Source organism: Zonotrichia leucophrys, chromosome 17 (genome assembly GCF_028769735.1).
Source record: "Zonotrichia leucophrys gambelii isolate GWCS_2022_RI chromosome 17, RI_Zleu_2.0, whole genome shotgun sequence".
In the NCBI taxonomy this organism is placed as follows: domain Eukaryota; kingdom Metazoa; phylum Chordata; class Aves; order Passeriformes; family Passerellidae; genus Zonotrichia; species Zonotrichia leucophrys.
Window position 1 is genome coordinate 2,988,382 of NC_088186.1, and position 16,046 is coordinate 3,004,427.

General features: G+C 49.4%; 1 protein-coding gene across 4 annotated transcripts in view; it reads right to left on the reverse strand.

Moving 5' to 3' along the window:
- Nucleotides 1–16,046, reverse strand: part of COL5A1 (collagen type V alpha 1 chain) — a 148,324-nt gene that overhangs the window by 16,276 nt on the left and 116,002 nt on the right. For all 4 annotated transcript variants that reach the window (XM_064727571.1, XM_064727570.1, XM_064727572.1 and 1 more), the window contains 25 exons: nucleotides 15,646–15,690; nucleotides 14,945–14,998; nucleotides 14,396–14,449; nucleotides 12,439–12,492; nucleotides 10,672–10,779; nucleotides 10,422–10,511; nucleotides 10,183–10,236; nucleotides 9,483–9,590; nucleotides 8,253–8,360; nucleotides 7,447–7,500; nucleotides 6,738–6,791; nucleotides 6,484–6,591; nucleotides 5,635–5,688; nucleotides 5,445–5,552; nucleotides 5,263–5,316; nucleotides 4,835–4,942; nucleotides 3,816–3,869; nucleotides 3,613–3,666; nucleotides 3,283–3,336; nucleotides 2,780–2,833; nucleotides 2,016–2,123; nucleotides 1,566–1,619; nucleotides 1,413–1,466; nucleotides 664–771; nucleotides 162–215 (listed from right to left, as the gene is read on the reverse strand). In XM_064727571.1, coding sequence (XP_064583641.1) covers nucleotides 162–215; nucleotides 664–771; nucleotides 1,413–1,466; nucleotides 1,566–1,619; nucleotides 2,016–2,123; nucleotides 2,780–2,833; nucleotides 3,283–3,336; nucleotides 3,613–3,666; nucleotides 3,816–3,869; nucleotides 4,835–4,942; nucleotides 5,263–5,316; nucleotides 5,445–5,552; nucleotides 5,635–5,688; nucleotides 6,484–6,591; nucleotides 6,738–6,791; nucleotides 7,447–7,500; nucleotides 8,253–8,360; nucleotides 9,483–9,590; nucleotides 10,183–10,236; nucleotides 10,422–10,511; nucleotides 10,672–10,779; nucleotides 12,439–12,492; nucleotides 14,396–14,449; nucleotides 14,945–14,998; nucleotides 15,646–15,690 — 1,809 coding nt within the window. The remainder of the gene's footprint in view (nucleotides 1–161; nucleotides 216–663; nucleotides 772–1,412; nucleotides 1,467–1,565; nucleotides 1,620–2,015; nucleotides 2,124–2,779; nucleotides 2,834–3,282; nucleotides 3,337–3,612; nucleotides 3,667–3,815; nucleotides 3,870–4,834; nucleotides 4,943–5,262; nucleotides 5,317–5,444; nucleotides 5,553–5,634; nucleotides 5,689–6,483; nucleotides 6,592–6,737; nucleotides 6,792–7,446; nucleotides 7,501–8,252; nucleotides 8,361–9,482; nucleotides 9,591–10,182; nucleotides 10,237–10,421; nucleotides 10,512–10,671; nucleotides 10,780–12,438; nucleotides 12,493–14,395; nucleotides 14,450–14,944; nucleotides 14,999–15,645; nucleotides 15,691–16,046) is intronic.

Sequence of the window (16,046 nt, forward strand, 5' to 3'; positions counted from 1 at the left end):
CACTCCTGGAACTCATCCAAGACTTTTTAAAGGGTTCAGCTAAAAAACCCCATTGTGGCCAACTTTCTCCAACAGCCAGGGCTGTGCTGGGCACTCCTGGGAGCACCAAAGTGGCTCCTGAGGGCTCCCAAGGAATTCCAAGGTCACCGATTGTCACCTACCGGCAATCCTGGGGGCCCTGGAGGTCCAATGGGTCCAGAGGGACCTGTGATACCCTAAAAGATAACAGGACAATAATATTAATCAGCAATTCTAGCTTAAAGTTACACATCCAACCCCTGCTCACATGTGAGAATCCAGTTTTGGGGGATTCCAGCCAATCTGGAGCTTTACCAGGTTTTCAGAGCATGGGCAAGGAATCTCTTATCTCATTTAGGCTCACACTTTTAAAAATCAGCCCTTCAGATGAATATTTCATGGCACCATCCCTCCAAGTCTGTTCAACTCTTTCATAGGACCCTTGAGAATCTGCTTCCCACTAAAATGGGTCATTTTGGAGCAAATCCATGTTTCACACACAGAACAAACCACATTAATACAGAAAATATCCCTCAAAAACTGCCAAGGATCTCGTGCCAGGGTTGCCCATCTCTGCTATTCTGCACCTCCTCGAGGGTGCAATGCTCCAAAGGATGTTCCAGGAAGGTTTTAGGGAATATTTACCTGCTCTCCTTTGGGTCCTGCTGAGCCCTGGGGCCCTGGGAGGCCTCTGTCACCCTTTTCTCCCTGCTCTCCTGGTGGTCCAATGAGACCAATTAAACCTGGGTGACCCTGGGGGGAAAACAGCAGATGTTAATTAGGATTTGTGACTGGAGAGAGCAAAGACATTTCTAGATCCAACCCCAAATATCTGAGTGAGGTGAGAGGTGTTTGTAGCAATCCTTGACACGTGGAAGTGGCAGAGTGGACAAAAATAGGAGATTTTTACAGCAGAAAATGCTACAAATAGAGAAAGAACCTCTGCATTGGAGCGCGCTACTCATTCCCTGGGGTTATAGAAATATATATAATATATATAATATATATAATATATATAATATATATAATATATATAATATATATAATATATACAATATAGAAAATATATGATATATATAATATATAGAATATATATTATATATAACATATGATATATATTATATATATATATTATACATTATATATTATTATATGTATATGAGAGAAAAGTTTATAGGGTGGAGAATCACCCCAAAAATGGGCCAGGGCTCTGCACCTCCACAGCTCAGCTCCTTGGGGCACACTCAGAGTGTTCCAGCTCTCCTCTGCAGCTGTCACTGGGGCTGGTGACACTCCCCAGCCTTGTCCTGCCCACTGCAGGACCCATGGGCAGTGCCATTTGTCCCCCACACCCCAGCAGGGACCAGGCAATGGGATCCTGAGTGGGTTCTCACCTTCTCCCCTTTAGGACCAGAGTCTCCTTTCAGACCAGGCAAACCCGGAGGGCCCTTTGGGACACAAGGGGGGAAAAAAAAAGAGGGAATTAATTCATGTCACACTCATTGATCCAGCTCAAAACCTCCTGGAATTGGATGTTCTGGACGTACCATTGGGCCTGGAGGACCATCTGGGCCAGGGGATCCCGGGAGACCTTGTTCACCCTGTAAAAAAAGTGCAATTTCCTCATTCCCAGTGACAGCAGTGCTCCAAGCTGGGAATATTCTGATTATTCACCTGTGCCAGGGAATGTTTGTCCTGGCTTTTCACAGGTGGCAAAAGCAAAAGGATTTATGCTCCTTCCATGCTCAAATCTCTGCTGGAAAAGGGACTTTGTGGGTCAAGGAAAATCACTCCTGGAGCGTGGTTGAAGACCCAAATGAAACATGTGGGAGATGATATTCACCATTCCATTACTCCCATGAAATCTCATGAAATCCCATGAAATGTTTTATCTGCTGTCAGGCATTCCAGCACGGACAGAGCTCTGGGAAAAGGCACCTTCCAGGCAGGTGGGACACAGGAACAAAGCTGAGCTTTCTCAGGCTGGGAATACTCACAACTGGGCCAGGGATCCCACGGAGGCCATCGGGGCCAGGCTTCCCTGGAGCACCTTGGGGACCAATGGGTCCAGTCTTCCCAGGAGGGCCTTCCAAACCAGCTTCCCCCTGGATGAAGAGGCAGGCTGTTCAATTTGTGTTGGGATGTCAGAGGATTTTGTGACAGGGTGCCAGGATGTCATGGAGCGGATGCAGATCCATGCAAAGCTCTGGAAATGAAACTTTCTGCTCCTTGATTTTCCTGCTGCTCCCTCCACCTCAGGCACTCTCCAAACTCCTTCAGTTTCCAGCCTTGCCTGAATTCCAGCAGGAACCACCCTTTGGCTCTGAGCTCTCCTGGGTTCAGGGACACCCCTGCATCCACCCATCCTCCCTCCCCTGTGCTGCCACAAGGGCATCTGTAATTTCCCATCCCAGCTCCATTTCCCCAGCACTCCCACCCAAACAATCCCAGCCCATGAATGCTGTGTTTGCCCTGGGAAAGGACACGGGGCTCTGCACACCCCATTATTTACAACACATTACACTGCCAAATATAGCACTTGCATGCTCCAAACCAGGCAAAACATTCCCGTGACCTTAGCAAGCCCTAATTATCTCCACAGAGCTTGTTAAGGGCTGAAACATAAGCTCAGATTTGAGGCCAGTGGCCCCAAATCCAGGCTAATTTGTTGTAACATGCAGCAGAACCAACTCCCTGCCTTGGCAGAGGGAGATCCTCTTGGACTAGCAAGGACACAAGAGAAATCCCATTCAGCTCTCACCTTGGCTCCTTTCTCTCCTTGCCTTCCTTCAGGACCAGCTGGACCAGGAGGGCCCTAAAGAAAGCCCAGAGTAGATGGGAAACACAATTAGATGCTGCTGATCTGCAAGGGTCTGTTGGAATTAGCAAAATGCTGCTGCAGCCCCAGGGAAGGAGGCAAAATGGAGACAAATATCCCTGGAAAGCTTTTTAAATTAGCTCCTTGCTAAATGAATCCCTGGGTTCTGCCAGCAAGGCAGGAAGAGCAGCAGTACCTCATCCTTGGATTTTCTTTGGGCTGTTAAAAAAAAAATCCATGGGATTTGCTTGGCAGCTTCCCATCAATTTCCAATGGTTGTGGATGGTGCATAATTTTATTTTTTTTAATTATCACTTTTTTTTTCTTAATTATCACATGTTTTACACAGTATTTACTCAGCATTTACTGTAGGCTTAGTAACAACATGAGTTTTTAAAAGTTAATGGAAGTGCTTTTGGGAAAATCTTCCTAAAAAACCAACTCACCCTTTTTCCAGGGGGTCCAGAGGGGCCTGGCTCTCCTGTGGGCCCAGGGGAACCCTGCAGGGAGAGAGGGGAGGGGAACAAGGCATGAGTGCCCCACCCATGGATGGATGGATGGATGATGGATGGATGGATGGATGGATGGATGGATGGATCCATGAATGGATGGAGGGATGGATGGAGGGATGGATCGATGACACAGGAAGGAATGAGATCCTCAGTGGGCAATTCCTACTGGGAAATTCTGGTGGGAATGAGAGGCTCAGTGTCCCTGGAGATGGCACAGAGCCATGGGCACTGTGGGGAACAGCTCTCATCTCTCCAGGTACTCACAGTCTGTCCAGGTTCACCATCATCACCTTTGTCACCTGGGGGACCATCTTGACCCTAAAAAGGAGGGAAAGAGGAACAAGGAGGTGTTTTTAGGGTGTGAATGGCACTGAGCAGAGGAAATGCCAAGGGAGCTGCTGGGAATGAGCAGCACAGTTGAGCTTCACCACCCCAGGAGGAGGAAGCTCTGTGAGACCAACACTTACAGCTGGGCCAGGCTCTCCAGGAGGACCAGGGTCACCAGGGAAACCAACTGGACCCTGCAAAGAGAGAAGAATATTCCCAAATCAGGGATGTTGCACCTGGAGAGCATCAGTGACAACGTGGGGAGCCACCCTAGGGAGTAAAACCCCAATCTGTACAACCACAACCCCTCTTATGTGTTTTCACCCTGTCCCAGCCACTCCAGATCTGCATCCTGACCACCAGAGCTCCAGAGGCAACGCTGGCACTTCCATCCCAGTTTGTCAGAAATCCTCTGGCTGGGTGACAGCAGAGTCCTCCAGCTTTGGGAACGTGAAGATTGGAAGGTTTTGCTTTTGCAAACGTGTGACATTTTGCACAGGAGGAGCCTCTCAGAGCATTTAATGACTGAACCACTTCAGCATTCCTCCCCATACAATGTCTGTCGGGTGCTTCACATGATTCCAGGAGCAGCCTGCAACCCATCACAGATATCCCAAATCCCATCTGTTCGGAGGGATGACTAAACTCCCCTGCCTCCTCTGCTTCTTTGTGCCATCTTGCCTTATCTCATCATCAATTTCAGGCACCAGAGGAGCCTGCAAGATAAACCCTGCGCCATTGTCCCCTGGTAAAATCAGCAGAGCTCCACTGGCTTCAGCAGAGCTGTAGAATCAGCAGCAGGGAGCTGGGTGTGCAGGTACAGCTCCAAAGCCAATAAATCTCCTTGATCCTATTTTGGAAGCTCTGCTCTGGTGCAGAAGACCTTGGAAAGCCATAAACACAAAGTGACCCTGCTGCAGCTCCTCCCTATGGGGTGAGATTCCTGACAGCCTGGTAATTCCAGTATTTCTGGGAAATATGGCACAGCAGGGTCTTTCCCTCATCAGCACCCTCAGGAATGGGGCTGAGATCATGGATCACCAGAGGAACAATTCCATGGCTAGGAAATGAGTTTTAATTTCCACAGATATCTCTGGGAATATCTTTTCATGCAGAAATCTCTGCTGGCAAGGCAAGGAAAGACTGAGGGGGTACTTACAGGGCTGCCTTTGGGGCCATCATCACCTGGTGGGCCTTTGGGGCCAGGGGGACCAGCAGCACCAGAGGGACCTGCTTCCCCCTTTTCACCTCTTTCACCTTTAGGGCCCTATAAAGGACAAAAAAACTTTTATTATCAAGGAAAAACCCCAAAACATACTGATCTCTAATTATCCTTCAATCAATTCTGAGCAAAAGAAGCTCTATTTGTGTCTCCAAACACAAGGACATGATTTAACAGTCCCTTCCCACAAGGACTGAGTGGTGTTCACGGTGTTCAGCCGTGGGTAGCCCAGATTTGGTGACTAAACGTGATCCTATAAATACCCAGGAACGTGGCAATGTGTCATCAATCCCCAAATCCAGGACAGGGCTGGCTCAGTCCCTGCTGTCCCATCCACATCCACGCCTCTCCCATGGGGCACTCACCGGCAGGCCAACCTCTCCAGGGAGACCAGGCTCACCAGATTCCCCAGGTTCACCCTACACATGGAAAAAAAGGATGGAAATATTCACATTTCTGCAGGGGGATGAGTTTTCTGCTGGCACAGCAAAGGCTCTGCACGAGTGCTGCAGCAAACTCCTGCTTCAGGCTCCTCAGAGTGCTTTACCTTCTCTCCTACTGCACCAGGGTTTCCTATTCCTCCAGGAGGACCCTGTGGACCATCTGCTCCTGGTGGCCCAGATGGACCTCTGGGTCCTGGTGGGCCTGGTGGGCCCTGAGAGAGAAGGAGGACAAATTTCAGATGGGTTTCTCAGAGCAATGTCAGTGGTGAAATAAGAAATTTGGAAGCCCCTTACCATTTGCCCAACGTCACCCGTTTCTCCCTTCTCCCCTGGCGGTCCAGGCAGGCCCTGTGGAGGTGCAGAGGATGAATTTTAGCTGGGAACATCTCAGGTGAGCCCCAGCTCTCACCACCCTGAATGTAAGAGCCCAAATGAGGGATGGGGGACTCCAGGGAGCTCTCCAAAATGCAGTTTGTTGTATCCATGAGTTACAGCAGCCCAGGGTTGTGGTGACAGAGCTGTGCCTACAGCTGCCAGCTCCAGCTGCAGGCAGGCCTGGAGACCCTGAGTTTGGGTTACAATGCATTATAGACTTTTCTTTTGGTTACAATGCATTATATACTTTTTTTTTGGTTACAGTGCATTATACACTTTTCTTTGCTGAGCATCTTAATCCAGTAGAACCAATCTATACCTGAACTTTTACCTATAGCCTATCATAACTACTATAATTACCATATTCATGTTACTGTTCTCCAATCACTCAAAGTCAGTACATTACAGCTTAAGCTAGAAGTTGTTTTTCAGTTTTCTTGCAGTGGAAGATTCTGAGAGCTTTTTTTCTATTTGCAACTTTGCTGCCTTGTTTGCCTGTGCTGTCTTCCTGTTTGTTTGGGGTGGGTTTATCCTTTGCTCTAAGCCATAAAAACCCCTTCTAACTCACACACCCTTTGCCTCCTTGGTTATCCAGTGAGACTGGCTCAGCAATTCTTTTCTTCTATGTCAAAACTTGCTTCCATCTCTATTCTTTCTTCATATTCTACATTCAAAAATCTTTCTGGTAAACATACATATCTGTGAGACTTTCTTGTCAAACTTCCATCTTCCCCAACACCTAAACCCTCCCTGGATGCTGTAAATTACCTGCAAGCCCACAGGGCCAGGGGGACCAGGGAACCCTCGGGGTCCTTCATCACCTTTCTGACCAAAGAGGCCTTGCTGTCCTCGGGGCCCGGGTTCTCCATCAGCTCCCTGCAAGGACAGGCTCGGGTCAGCCCAGGACAGACGTGGGGACACAGCAACCCCACCCCACCACCCCCTGCTCCTGCTGGGATCATCCCAGTGCTTCCCAGGAGGCTTTTTGGGGAAAAAAAAAAGGGATTTTTGCTAATACTCACAGCTGGGCCAGGCTGACCAATTGGGCCCTGGGGACCAGTAGGGCCTGGGGGACCCTGTGACAAAAAAGAGAAATGTCAGTGTTAGGAGAGAGTGACAAATTCACCTGGAAAAGCTGAATTCCTTCAATCCAATCTCCATTAAAACTGCATTAACACCCCAAAGAGAGGTGGGGAACAGGGTCAGGCCTCCCTGGACACCCCGGCGTTCCTCAGACTCCTCCAAACACATTTTTGCTGCAGCAAAGCAATGTCAGCACTCAGCCCTGACTCCTGGGTAACTCATGTTCCTCAGGCTCTGGGCAGCACCAACAGGGTGTGGAACTGGAATTACCACAGAATTACAGGATAGTTTGGGTTGGAAGGGACCTTTAAAAATCACCAGGTCCACCCCTCTGTCATGAACATAGACATCTTCAACTAAACCAAAAAGGGAACTTCAGCCAAAGACCCAACTTTGATGGCAACATTGCTCATGTTTCACAGATATTTCCATGCTAAGTGGGTGATGTGGAAATATCTCAATGTTCCTGGGAGCTGGAGGCTCCCACTTGAGGCTCTCACTCTTTTTTTTACATCATGTGGGTATTTGATGAAGCACAGAAGATGAATCAACATTAGAAAGTGATATAAATTTAATTTCTATTTCCAGCAAGTCACACAATGAACCAGACTCAAGAGAAGCAGCGACGGCAGAGTCCCCATCACTCACCTGCTCCCCCTTGTCACCTTTGCTGCCCTTCTGCCCAGGCTCCCCGATCTCACCCTGCCAGGAGCAAAGGGACAGCATTAATCCATCAATCCATCACCACTTCCACATCTCAGCAGCCCTGAGGGGCTGCAGCCTCACCCCAAATCCCACAGGGACTGGATGGATGAAGAATTCCAGAGATTTGGCAGCTCCAGGTGCAACCAAACCCTTTTCCACCCCACAATTCCTCGGCTGCCACGCCATGCATGAAGCTGCATCTTGTAGACCCTTTGAGCAGCCACAGGGATTTGCCCCGGATGATTTTTCCTGGGAATTCTCCACTCCAGAGGGGCTTAATGAGAGAGGGAGTTAATTTGGAGAGGCTGGGCATCCATGGGCAGGTATCTGCTACAGGTTTGGGGGAGCCTACCTGGATTTCAGGGAATTTCTGCATCCTGCAGACCCTTTGAGTAGCCACAGGGATTTGTCCCAGTGTTTGCTGGGAATTCTCCCTGGGAGAATTCCCCCTGATGTTTCCTGGGAATTCTCCACTCCAGAGGGGCTTAATGAGAGAGGGAATTAATTTGGAGAGGCTGGGCATCCATGGGCAGGTATCTGCTACAGGTTTGGGGGAGCCAACCTGGATTTCAGGGAATTTTGTGGCTGGAAGAGCACACAAGCCCCATCTGCTGCTGCTCATCCCACGGGACTGTGAGTTCCACAAAATCCCTCCAGCAGCACATCCCACCCGACTGTGGGGTGCACCACGGTGGAAACGCTGCCCAGTCCGTGCCAGAGTGACCCCGGGCAGCAGGAGCTGTCCCCACCTTGTCTCCATCCTCTCCTGGAGGTCCAACAGGACCCGCAGGGCCTGGCAGTCCCACGGGGCCCTGGATGCCATCCCGGCCAGCCGGTCCTTGGGGACCCTTCTCCCCCTGGAAGCAGAAAAACAAACAGGTCACACCCTCCAACCGAGCCATTACAGCCCATTAAGGTTTTATTCAGCTGCTGATGACTCCTGGCTGCACGGGCAGGAGCAGCAGAGCTGATATTTCATCTGTGCTCCTTGTCTGAAAGGAGACAAAACTTCTGTCTTGAGGGATAATGAAAAGAACAAGCAAATGTAAGCAGTGAATACCCAGATCACAGCTGCAATTTCACTGCTACAGCAACATAATCTGATTTAATCTGAACCCTCTGCCATCCCTGCCTGGATGACAAACAAGTAATTTTTACTCCCACCAGCCAGATTTTGCTGATTCTGGTCCTGCTCCCTCCCTGGCTGACCCCCAGCTCAGGGGGGTTCTCAGGAGGCCCATCCTGAGTTTCTGGACAAATAAAATCACCTGAAGCGAATAAAACAATCTCTGTGTCAACATCTACTTGTACTCCTTTGAGCAGGAGTTTTCAATCAAATTTGTTTGTTTACAGGAACTGAACAGTGAATATTTTCCAGTTTCCTCGTCCATGATTGAATCGCATCTGAATCCTGGGTGCTCTCCTCTAAATAAATTAGATGCCACATAAATTGCCTATTCATCCCTGTCCTGACTGACACATGCTGCAGGTACTCAGCAGGACAGATGTTCCTAAAACGGATTCACCAGGAAATTCTTGCCTCTGGATCAGCTGCTGGAGTTTCTAACAAAGCAGCAAGCGTGGCTGATAAGCACTTCTGATATCAAAGAGCAGCCTGACATCAGCAGAGCCACCTCTGGCTCCTTCTGCTGATGGGGCTGGCTCAGCTCTCTGCCCACAGGCCTGGCCCTTGGCTGATTGTCACCAGGAGGTGACACAGGCTGTGGCACCTTTTCAGCCCCCAGGCCTTCTCCTTGCCTGAGGACACACCAGTCCCTGGGGTCACAGCCATGCTTGACAGGGGTGGCACCTGAGCAGCTGACATCCAGTGGTTTGATGTGCTCAAGATGAGAAAATTCCTTCCTAGCTGAACTTTATATCCTTATTTTTTAATAATTTAAATCTCCACAAGCACTGGTTCCATGCTCAACTCCCTGCTGCACACATCTCCAACTGTCCATCTCCATCCTGGTACTTACTGGAGCTCCCTTTTCACCTGCAGGTCCTGGAGGTCCCTGAGGGCCAGGTCTGCCTGGCAATCCTATAGGGCCAGCTGATCCTGCAGGGCCACGTTCCCCTGGAGAGCCCTGTTGGGAGGAGGAGGAGGAGGAAAGGAGCTTTAATTGCAGTATCAAACTTCACCCATGCCCAGGCAGGGAGAAATCCAAGCTCTTCATCCATGGGATAACTGCCACGTGGAGAGTTGGTACCACCAGCCTAAGGGGCCCTGCAGATTGGTTTTTTTAATCAAAATCCCTGGAAGGGCTGGATTCTCCTTTGGATGGTGCAGATTGCTCAGCTCCTGGGGACACTTAAACAGCCTGGAACAAGAGCATGAGCCACTTCACAGCCAGCAGGGAGGGTTGGATGATGAATGTTTCCTTCCAGGAGGACAGCCCTGAGCAGGGATCTCAAGTGGAGACAACTTCCAGAGGCAAAGCAGGTGGATTAGAAACAAAACCCTGGATGTTCTGAACCCCTGCAGCTCCCTCAGCCTGTCACGTACATCCACAGCTGACCCCACAAAATGACTGAGCTGTTACATGCAGGGCTTGTAAAATACAGGAACACGCAGGGAGTCGTCAGGAAAATCAGGATAAAGCCTGGAGCTGTGACTAACCCTGGCCTGGCCCTGCCAAGCTTGTAAATGGTGCTGCCTGCAGGGACAGGGATACTCACGGCTGGGCCTGGAGGGCCTGGGGGACCTTCGTTGCCTTTCAGCCCTGGAGAGCCCTGGAGGAAGGAAAATAAAGTCAGCTGGGAATTCACAAACTGGAGCAACTGGGAATTCAACAACTGGGGTAGCTGGGAATTCACAATTGGAGAAACTGGGAATTCACAACTGGAGAAACTAGGAATTCATCAACTGGAGCAACTGGGAACTCAACAACTGGAGGGACCCAGCAGGTTCTACTCACAATGGGGCCGGGGAGGCCTCGTTCTCCAGGGAACCCTCTCAATCCAGGAGGACCATCCTTCCCTGGGAGGCCAGCAGGACCAGGATCCCCCTGCAAGGACAGGGAGAAAGAGCTGAGGATCTGCTCATTCCATGGAGGCCCAGCTCATCTCCTCAGCCTCCAGCTGGGACAAGGCAGGAGCTCCATTTCTTTTCTGAGTTATCCTCTCCAGGGAGGGACAGGCAGCAAGGAGGTGAATTCCAATCCTTACCTTGGTCCCTTCTTTTCCAGTGAGGCCAGGGAGGCCTTGTTCACCTGGGGGGCCTGGAGGGCCTGGGTGGCCTCGCTCACCCATGGGCCCAGTCTCACCAGTTGGGCCCTGGAAAAAACCAGTCAGAGAAAACGGGGTGGGTATGGGCAGAGCAGCTGAGGAAGGGAAAAGTGCAGGGTGGGATGGAAGAGGAGCCTTCAGTGCCACCAGCAATCCCTGGAGACATTCCCCCTCTGGCATCTGCTCTGGAAGCCTCCAACATCACTCACAGCAGACTGTGAGTGAGGCACTGTGAGTGAGCCCAAATTTCACCCAAACGAGATGTCACCACCACAACTATTATGCTTAGCTTTCCCTTTTTAATTGAAAACTTCCCAAGCACTCTCCAAGCCCGCTGATTCCTGCTCGGATGGGGCATAAATAATGCATGAGGCTCGCTCTGCCTGGCAATTACCGCCTGCCTCCTGCCCTCCGAGGGCACTCAGGGTGACAAATGTCACACAGGGCTCGTTTTTAGGAGGACAAAAGCCACATGCACAAAGCCACGGCGTCTCTGCCCCCTTGGTGGCTTTGGGGACAGGGCTGTAACTCATGTCCTGCTGCAGGGAGGGCGCTTAGAGCACGCAGAGCTCACTCAGCAGCCACAGCTCACAGCAAGTGCACCCAGCAGAGCCCCACCAAATTGCCACCGAGCCTAATTTGCACTTGAGAAGACAGACAGAGCCGTCAGGGGATTGCCCCTAATCAGGGAATTTACAAATCAGGGGCTTTATGGTGTCATTAAAGAGGACAAATTAATTGCTTTCTAATTAAGGAGCTGCTCCCCAGCAGCTCAGGGAAGAAGGCTCGACCCAAAGCCAGTCCTGAGCTCAGTGCAGGCTCACTGGAAATTGTGCTTGTGCTTGTTTGAGGTGACTGAAAGCAAACCAGCCCAGCCCTGACAGAACCTGGCAGCCCTTCAGATGAAAGAGGGATGATTTTCCTCACAGTGACATGGAAGAGCACTCTGGCATCACGTTTGCTCTGCCCTGACCACCAGCAGCTGCTCAGCCCTTGGAGATCTCATTTAACCCCCTGGCTGCTGCAGGCCTTTGAGCTGGGATGTGGATTTTGAGATGTTTTGTGCTTTACAGCTGGGTTGTGTTGTTTAGCTGGGCTGTGATTTTCAGCTGGGCTGTTTTTTAGCTGGTTTGTGCTTTTCAGCTGGGCTGTGTCTTTTATCTGGGTGTGTTGCTCAGCTGGGTTGTGCTTTTCAGCTGGGTTGTGTTGTTTAGCTGGGTTGTCTTTTTCAGATGTTTTGTGTTTTTCAGCTGTTCTTTGCTTTTCAGCTCTTTTGTGTTTTTCAGCTGTTTTTTGCTTTTCAGCTGGGTTGTGTCTTTTACCTGGGTGTGTTGTTCAGCTGGTTGTGTTGTTCAGTGTGTTTTTTAGCTGGGTTGTGTTGTTCAGCTTGTTTGTCTTTTTCAGCTGTTTTTTGCTTTTCAGCTCTTTTGTGTTTTTCAGCTGTTTTGTGCTTTTCATCTGGGTTGTGTTTTTCAGCTCTTTTCTCACCCTACTCCGGTTTTACACCAGGGTGGTTGTGCTGAGCTCACAGGAACCACCACATTTACATTTTTCTAAACCCCATCCCAACCCCTCAGCAAGGTGAGCTGGGGCCATGGTGGGCATTTCACACCTGCCTCAGGAATTTCAAAGCCATCTGCCAAGGCTTTGCCTTCCCTGGAAAAGGAGTCCCTGCTGCACAAGCAGGGGTGAGCATTTGCTTCTTACCTGAGGCCCTACAACACCAGGGGGGCCTGGAGGGCCAGTCTTGCCTTGGAAACCCTGTTAGAGAAAGGGAAAAGACAAAGAGGTGACATTTCTGTGAGGGTCACACTGCCACCAACTGTTCCTCCCCCTGACCAGGGTGGGCACTCAAAGGAAAATTAAATAAAAAAATCAAACAGAAAGTGGGAAAAATGTCTTTGTGCATTTAGAAAGGGTGAAATAGAGGAAGAAGAAGGGATTCTCAAAGCTCAGCCCTGCTGTTTGGATGGAGCTGCTGTGCTTTGGCCATTTATATGTATATCTATAAAAATCTGTTCCGCTCATAAAACCATGGAGGAAATGGCAATTAAAAACGCCATTAATGGCTATTAAAAGGCTTTTAAAATCAGTGTGAATTTTTTCATGCTGAGTAACTCTTAAAAGCTGTTTCCCTTCTCCTGCTGCCCATTCTGGTGCTGGTTTAGGCTTGGTTCTGTCTCAGCTCAGCTCCCAGAAGCTCAGGAACAGCTTAACCCACGGGGGCTGAGTGAAGTTTTATCTCCTCCATCAACATTTGCTGAAAGGAAGCACAGCCCCGTTTGTCTGCAGAGGCTGATGAGCAGGGAAGTCTCCCTGACAGCTCCTTCCAATGGCATTTTGAAGAGTGACAACGAGCAACTCTCACCACTGCAATTGTTTGGCTCTCCCAGGCTACTCCTTAAAAAGCACATTAATTATGGTTGTTACTCCAGCCTGCTGACAAGCTTGAGGAATGGCATTTAGGGCACACGGGCTATTCTCTGCTTGCCACAAAAGAGGATCAGATAAATCCCATGCCAACGCTAGCCTGTCATGCTTAAATAACTCCTCCATGCTATTCTGGCTGCCTGCAGATCAGAAAATGTCCTGTCACTGGTGGGGAAATGGCAAAATATCCTTGGGAAATGAAGGTGCAATTTAAACTCTTATCACAGACAAATATTTAGATCATTTCTGTGCAGGACTTTCCTTATTAACCTGAAGAAAGGGCTTTCCTTTTGTACTCTGAGCCTTGGGCACAGAGGCTTTAGAATCTGTCATGGTTTTTTTAAAGCCAATCTTTGCAAATCTAATATGGCCAAATATCTCAGCATGCCTGTTTGCTGCTGAATGGGAACTTCAATAAGGGGAAGTGTTTGACACAGAGATTCAATCTTGCACAAAGATGCACTGCACTGACCAGGCTACTGATGTAGAAAGAGCATTTAATTCATTTTTTTTGCTTCTCTCCTTGCATTTTGGCACTGTGAGGGGGGAAAGGGACAAAAAGGGGACTTCTCCTGCCTGGGTGTGCAGGGGAAAGTGATCTCTGCAAGGCTGATGGCACAGGTTAACAGAGATTCTCTTTCCTAGGAGAGGCAAATTAAGGAAAACAATTAGGGAGAGCTTTCAGACCCCAAAATGATTAAAAGATCATTCCCCATTCATTCCTGCAGATCTGGAGGTTGATACTTTTGATTGCAGTCTCAGAAGATGATGACAGCAGGTGCTGTCAAAGCTCTCATTGCTCCCTCCACCTTGGATGTCATGGAAAACTCAAGGAAGACTCAATGTCAGGCTCTGGCAGCTGAAAACTCTTCACCTTTAAGTTAATCCTGACCTGAAGGCTCAAAAATACCTCAAAACCCCCTTGGTTTAAAACCAGCCTTGTGGCTTGTCAATAAACACCTGATGCTGGGCTGAGCAGTGTTTGCACTGCCCTGCTTAGCAAATGCCAGGCAAGTTAATTAAATCATCTGAAAAGCAGAGGGGGAAAAATGCATCATGTGCAAAACCTTTTTAATGCTCATTTGCTGGGGAAGGCAGTGGGAAGAAACGGGACCCTCAGGGACCCCAAACCACCCAACCTGGGGCTGCATCTCCCCAGCAGCACAGGAGGCTTTGGAGAACCCAAAATGAGCCTCTGGAGTGATGTCCAGTCCAAGGTTTTTTGGCTACTTACAGTTTCTCCTCTCTGTCCAGGGTGCCCAGGCAATCCATCCTTCCCAGGAGGACCCTGTGGGAGAAAAGCAGCATCACCAAGGGCTTGGCAATAAAACTGTGCCAAACATTGAATCTGCCCTGCTTGCCTCAACTCCCAGCTATTTCACTGGGAAATGGAGCTGCAGATCCTAAAAGCTGCACCCCTTTCCTCCCCACACATCTCCCAAAGGATTCATCTCACAGGAGCTGCTCAGGAAATCACTCCCAAACCAATTCTGAGTTCCTCCCAGTGTATGCAACAACTGCAGGGACAGCAGTGCTGTGCTGTCCTCCACGTCCACAGAGGGAAAATAAAGCACAGAACAGCCACAAAAGATCCCAGAGATCCTGAGTCAGTAGGAAATGAACATTTATAATCAGCTGCAATTGACTTGGCTATTTAAAATCTGAAACCATGGGGTTGTTAGCAGCATGTCTCAGTGATGCCTTTTCTTGGGAATTTGTCAGGGAATCAGCTCAGGCTGGGTGGGAAAGGCTGGATTATCCCTCTGGATTTTGAGTTACTTACAGGGGGCCCTTTTGGTCCAGGAAATCCAGTTGGTCCTTGAGGCCCTGGTGGTCCCTGGGATGAAGGACAAGGCAGAGAAGTTGGTTAAGGAACCTGCAACACTTGATATGAAATATTACAAATATTCCCTCTGTGTGAGCAGCAGGTAAGCACAAAGGCCTGGAAAGGCAAATGCTGGGTGATTGTGTAGAAAAAATTAGAAATAGAACAAAACCCAGTGGGGAAATAAAAACCAAACCAGAATTGAGGCTAAAATCATGAAAGTCCCATTGTTTAAGGATTTCCCACCTGACTGTGATCTGAGAAAGCAGCAGGAGGTTCCAGAGAACCACATCCTCCAGAAAGTGCTGGAATTCTGGCTGCCTGCAGTCACCCAGGGGTGATTTGTCCCTTCTCCCATGAGTGATGCTTCCACAGGACACCCAAAGTCCCCCCTGAGCCTTCCCTGGAGAGCTCAGACAGCACCTGAGGCCTGGAGGTGGCTTGGGGGACCTCTCTCCACACCAGCACCTTTCACCTTGCATTTCTAACCAGAATTTCCCTTTATTTTCCCTTTTGCTGAGCTGCACCCTGGCTCCTGCCCACTCCTCTCTGCTAACAGGGCACCCAGGAGGATCCACCTTGCCAAAAACCCCTCAGGCCTGCAATCCCACCACCTCTGCCAGAGCCTGAGCCCTGCTGTGCCCCTCAGCTCATCTTACCCTTTCTCCAGGAGGACCAGGGGGGCCATCACCACCAGAGTTGCCCTTTTAGGAAGAAGGAAAACAAGAGAACATTTAAAAAAATATCAAAATTAACATCACAGCTTCTGTGTGCCAAGGCTTCAGATGGCACCAAGCCCACGGTGACACCACACCCCAGCAACTCCCCCAGGCCTCTCTAATAATAATAATTCTGTGGCAGGAACAGCAGCCAGTGACAAATGAGCAGCTGCTTGTTCCCCCCACATCCCCTGATAAAAATCCTGGGGAGATTGGGATATTTCCACGACACAGAGAGAGCAATGCCACCCTGAAGAGGAGGGATTTATCCAAAATTCATGCCAACACAAAGCCCAGAGATTTGTTTGTAAATAAAAGCTTTGTTTCCATCAAGCCTGGTG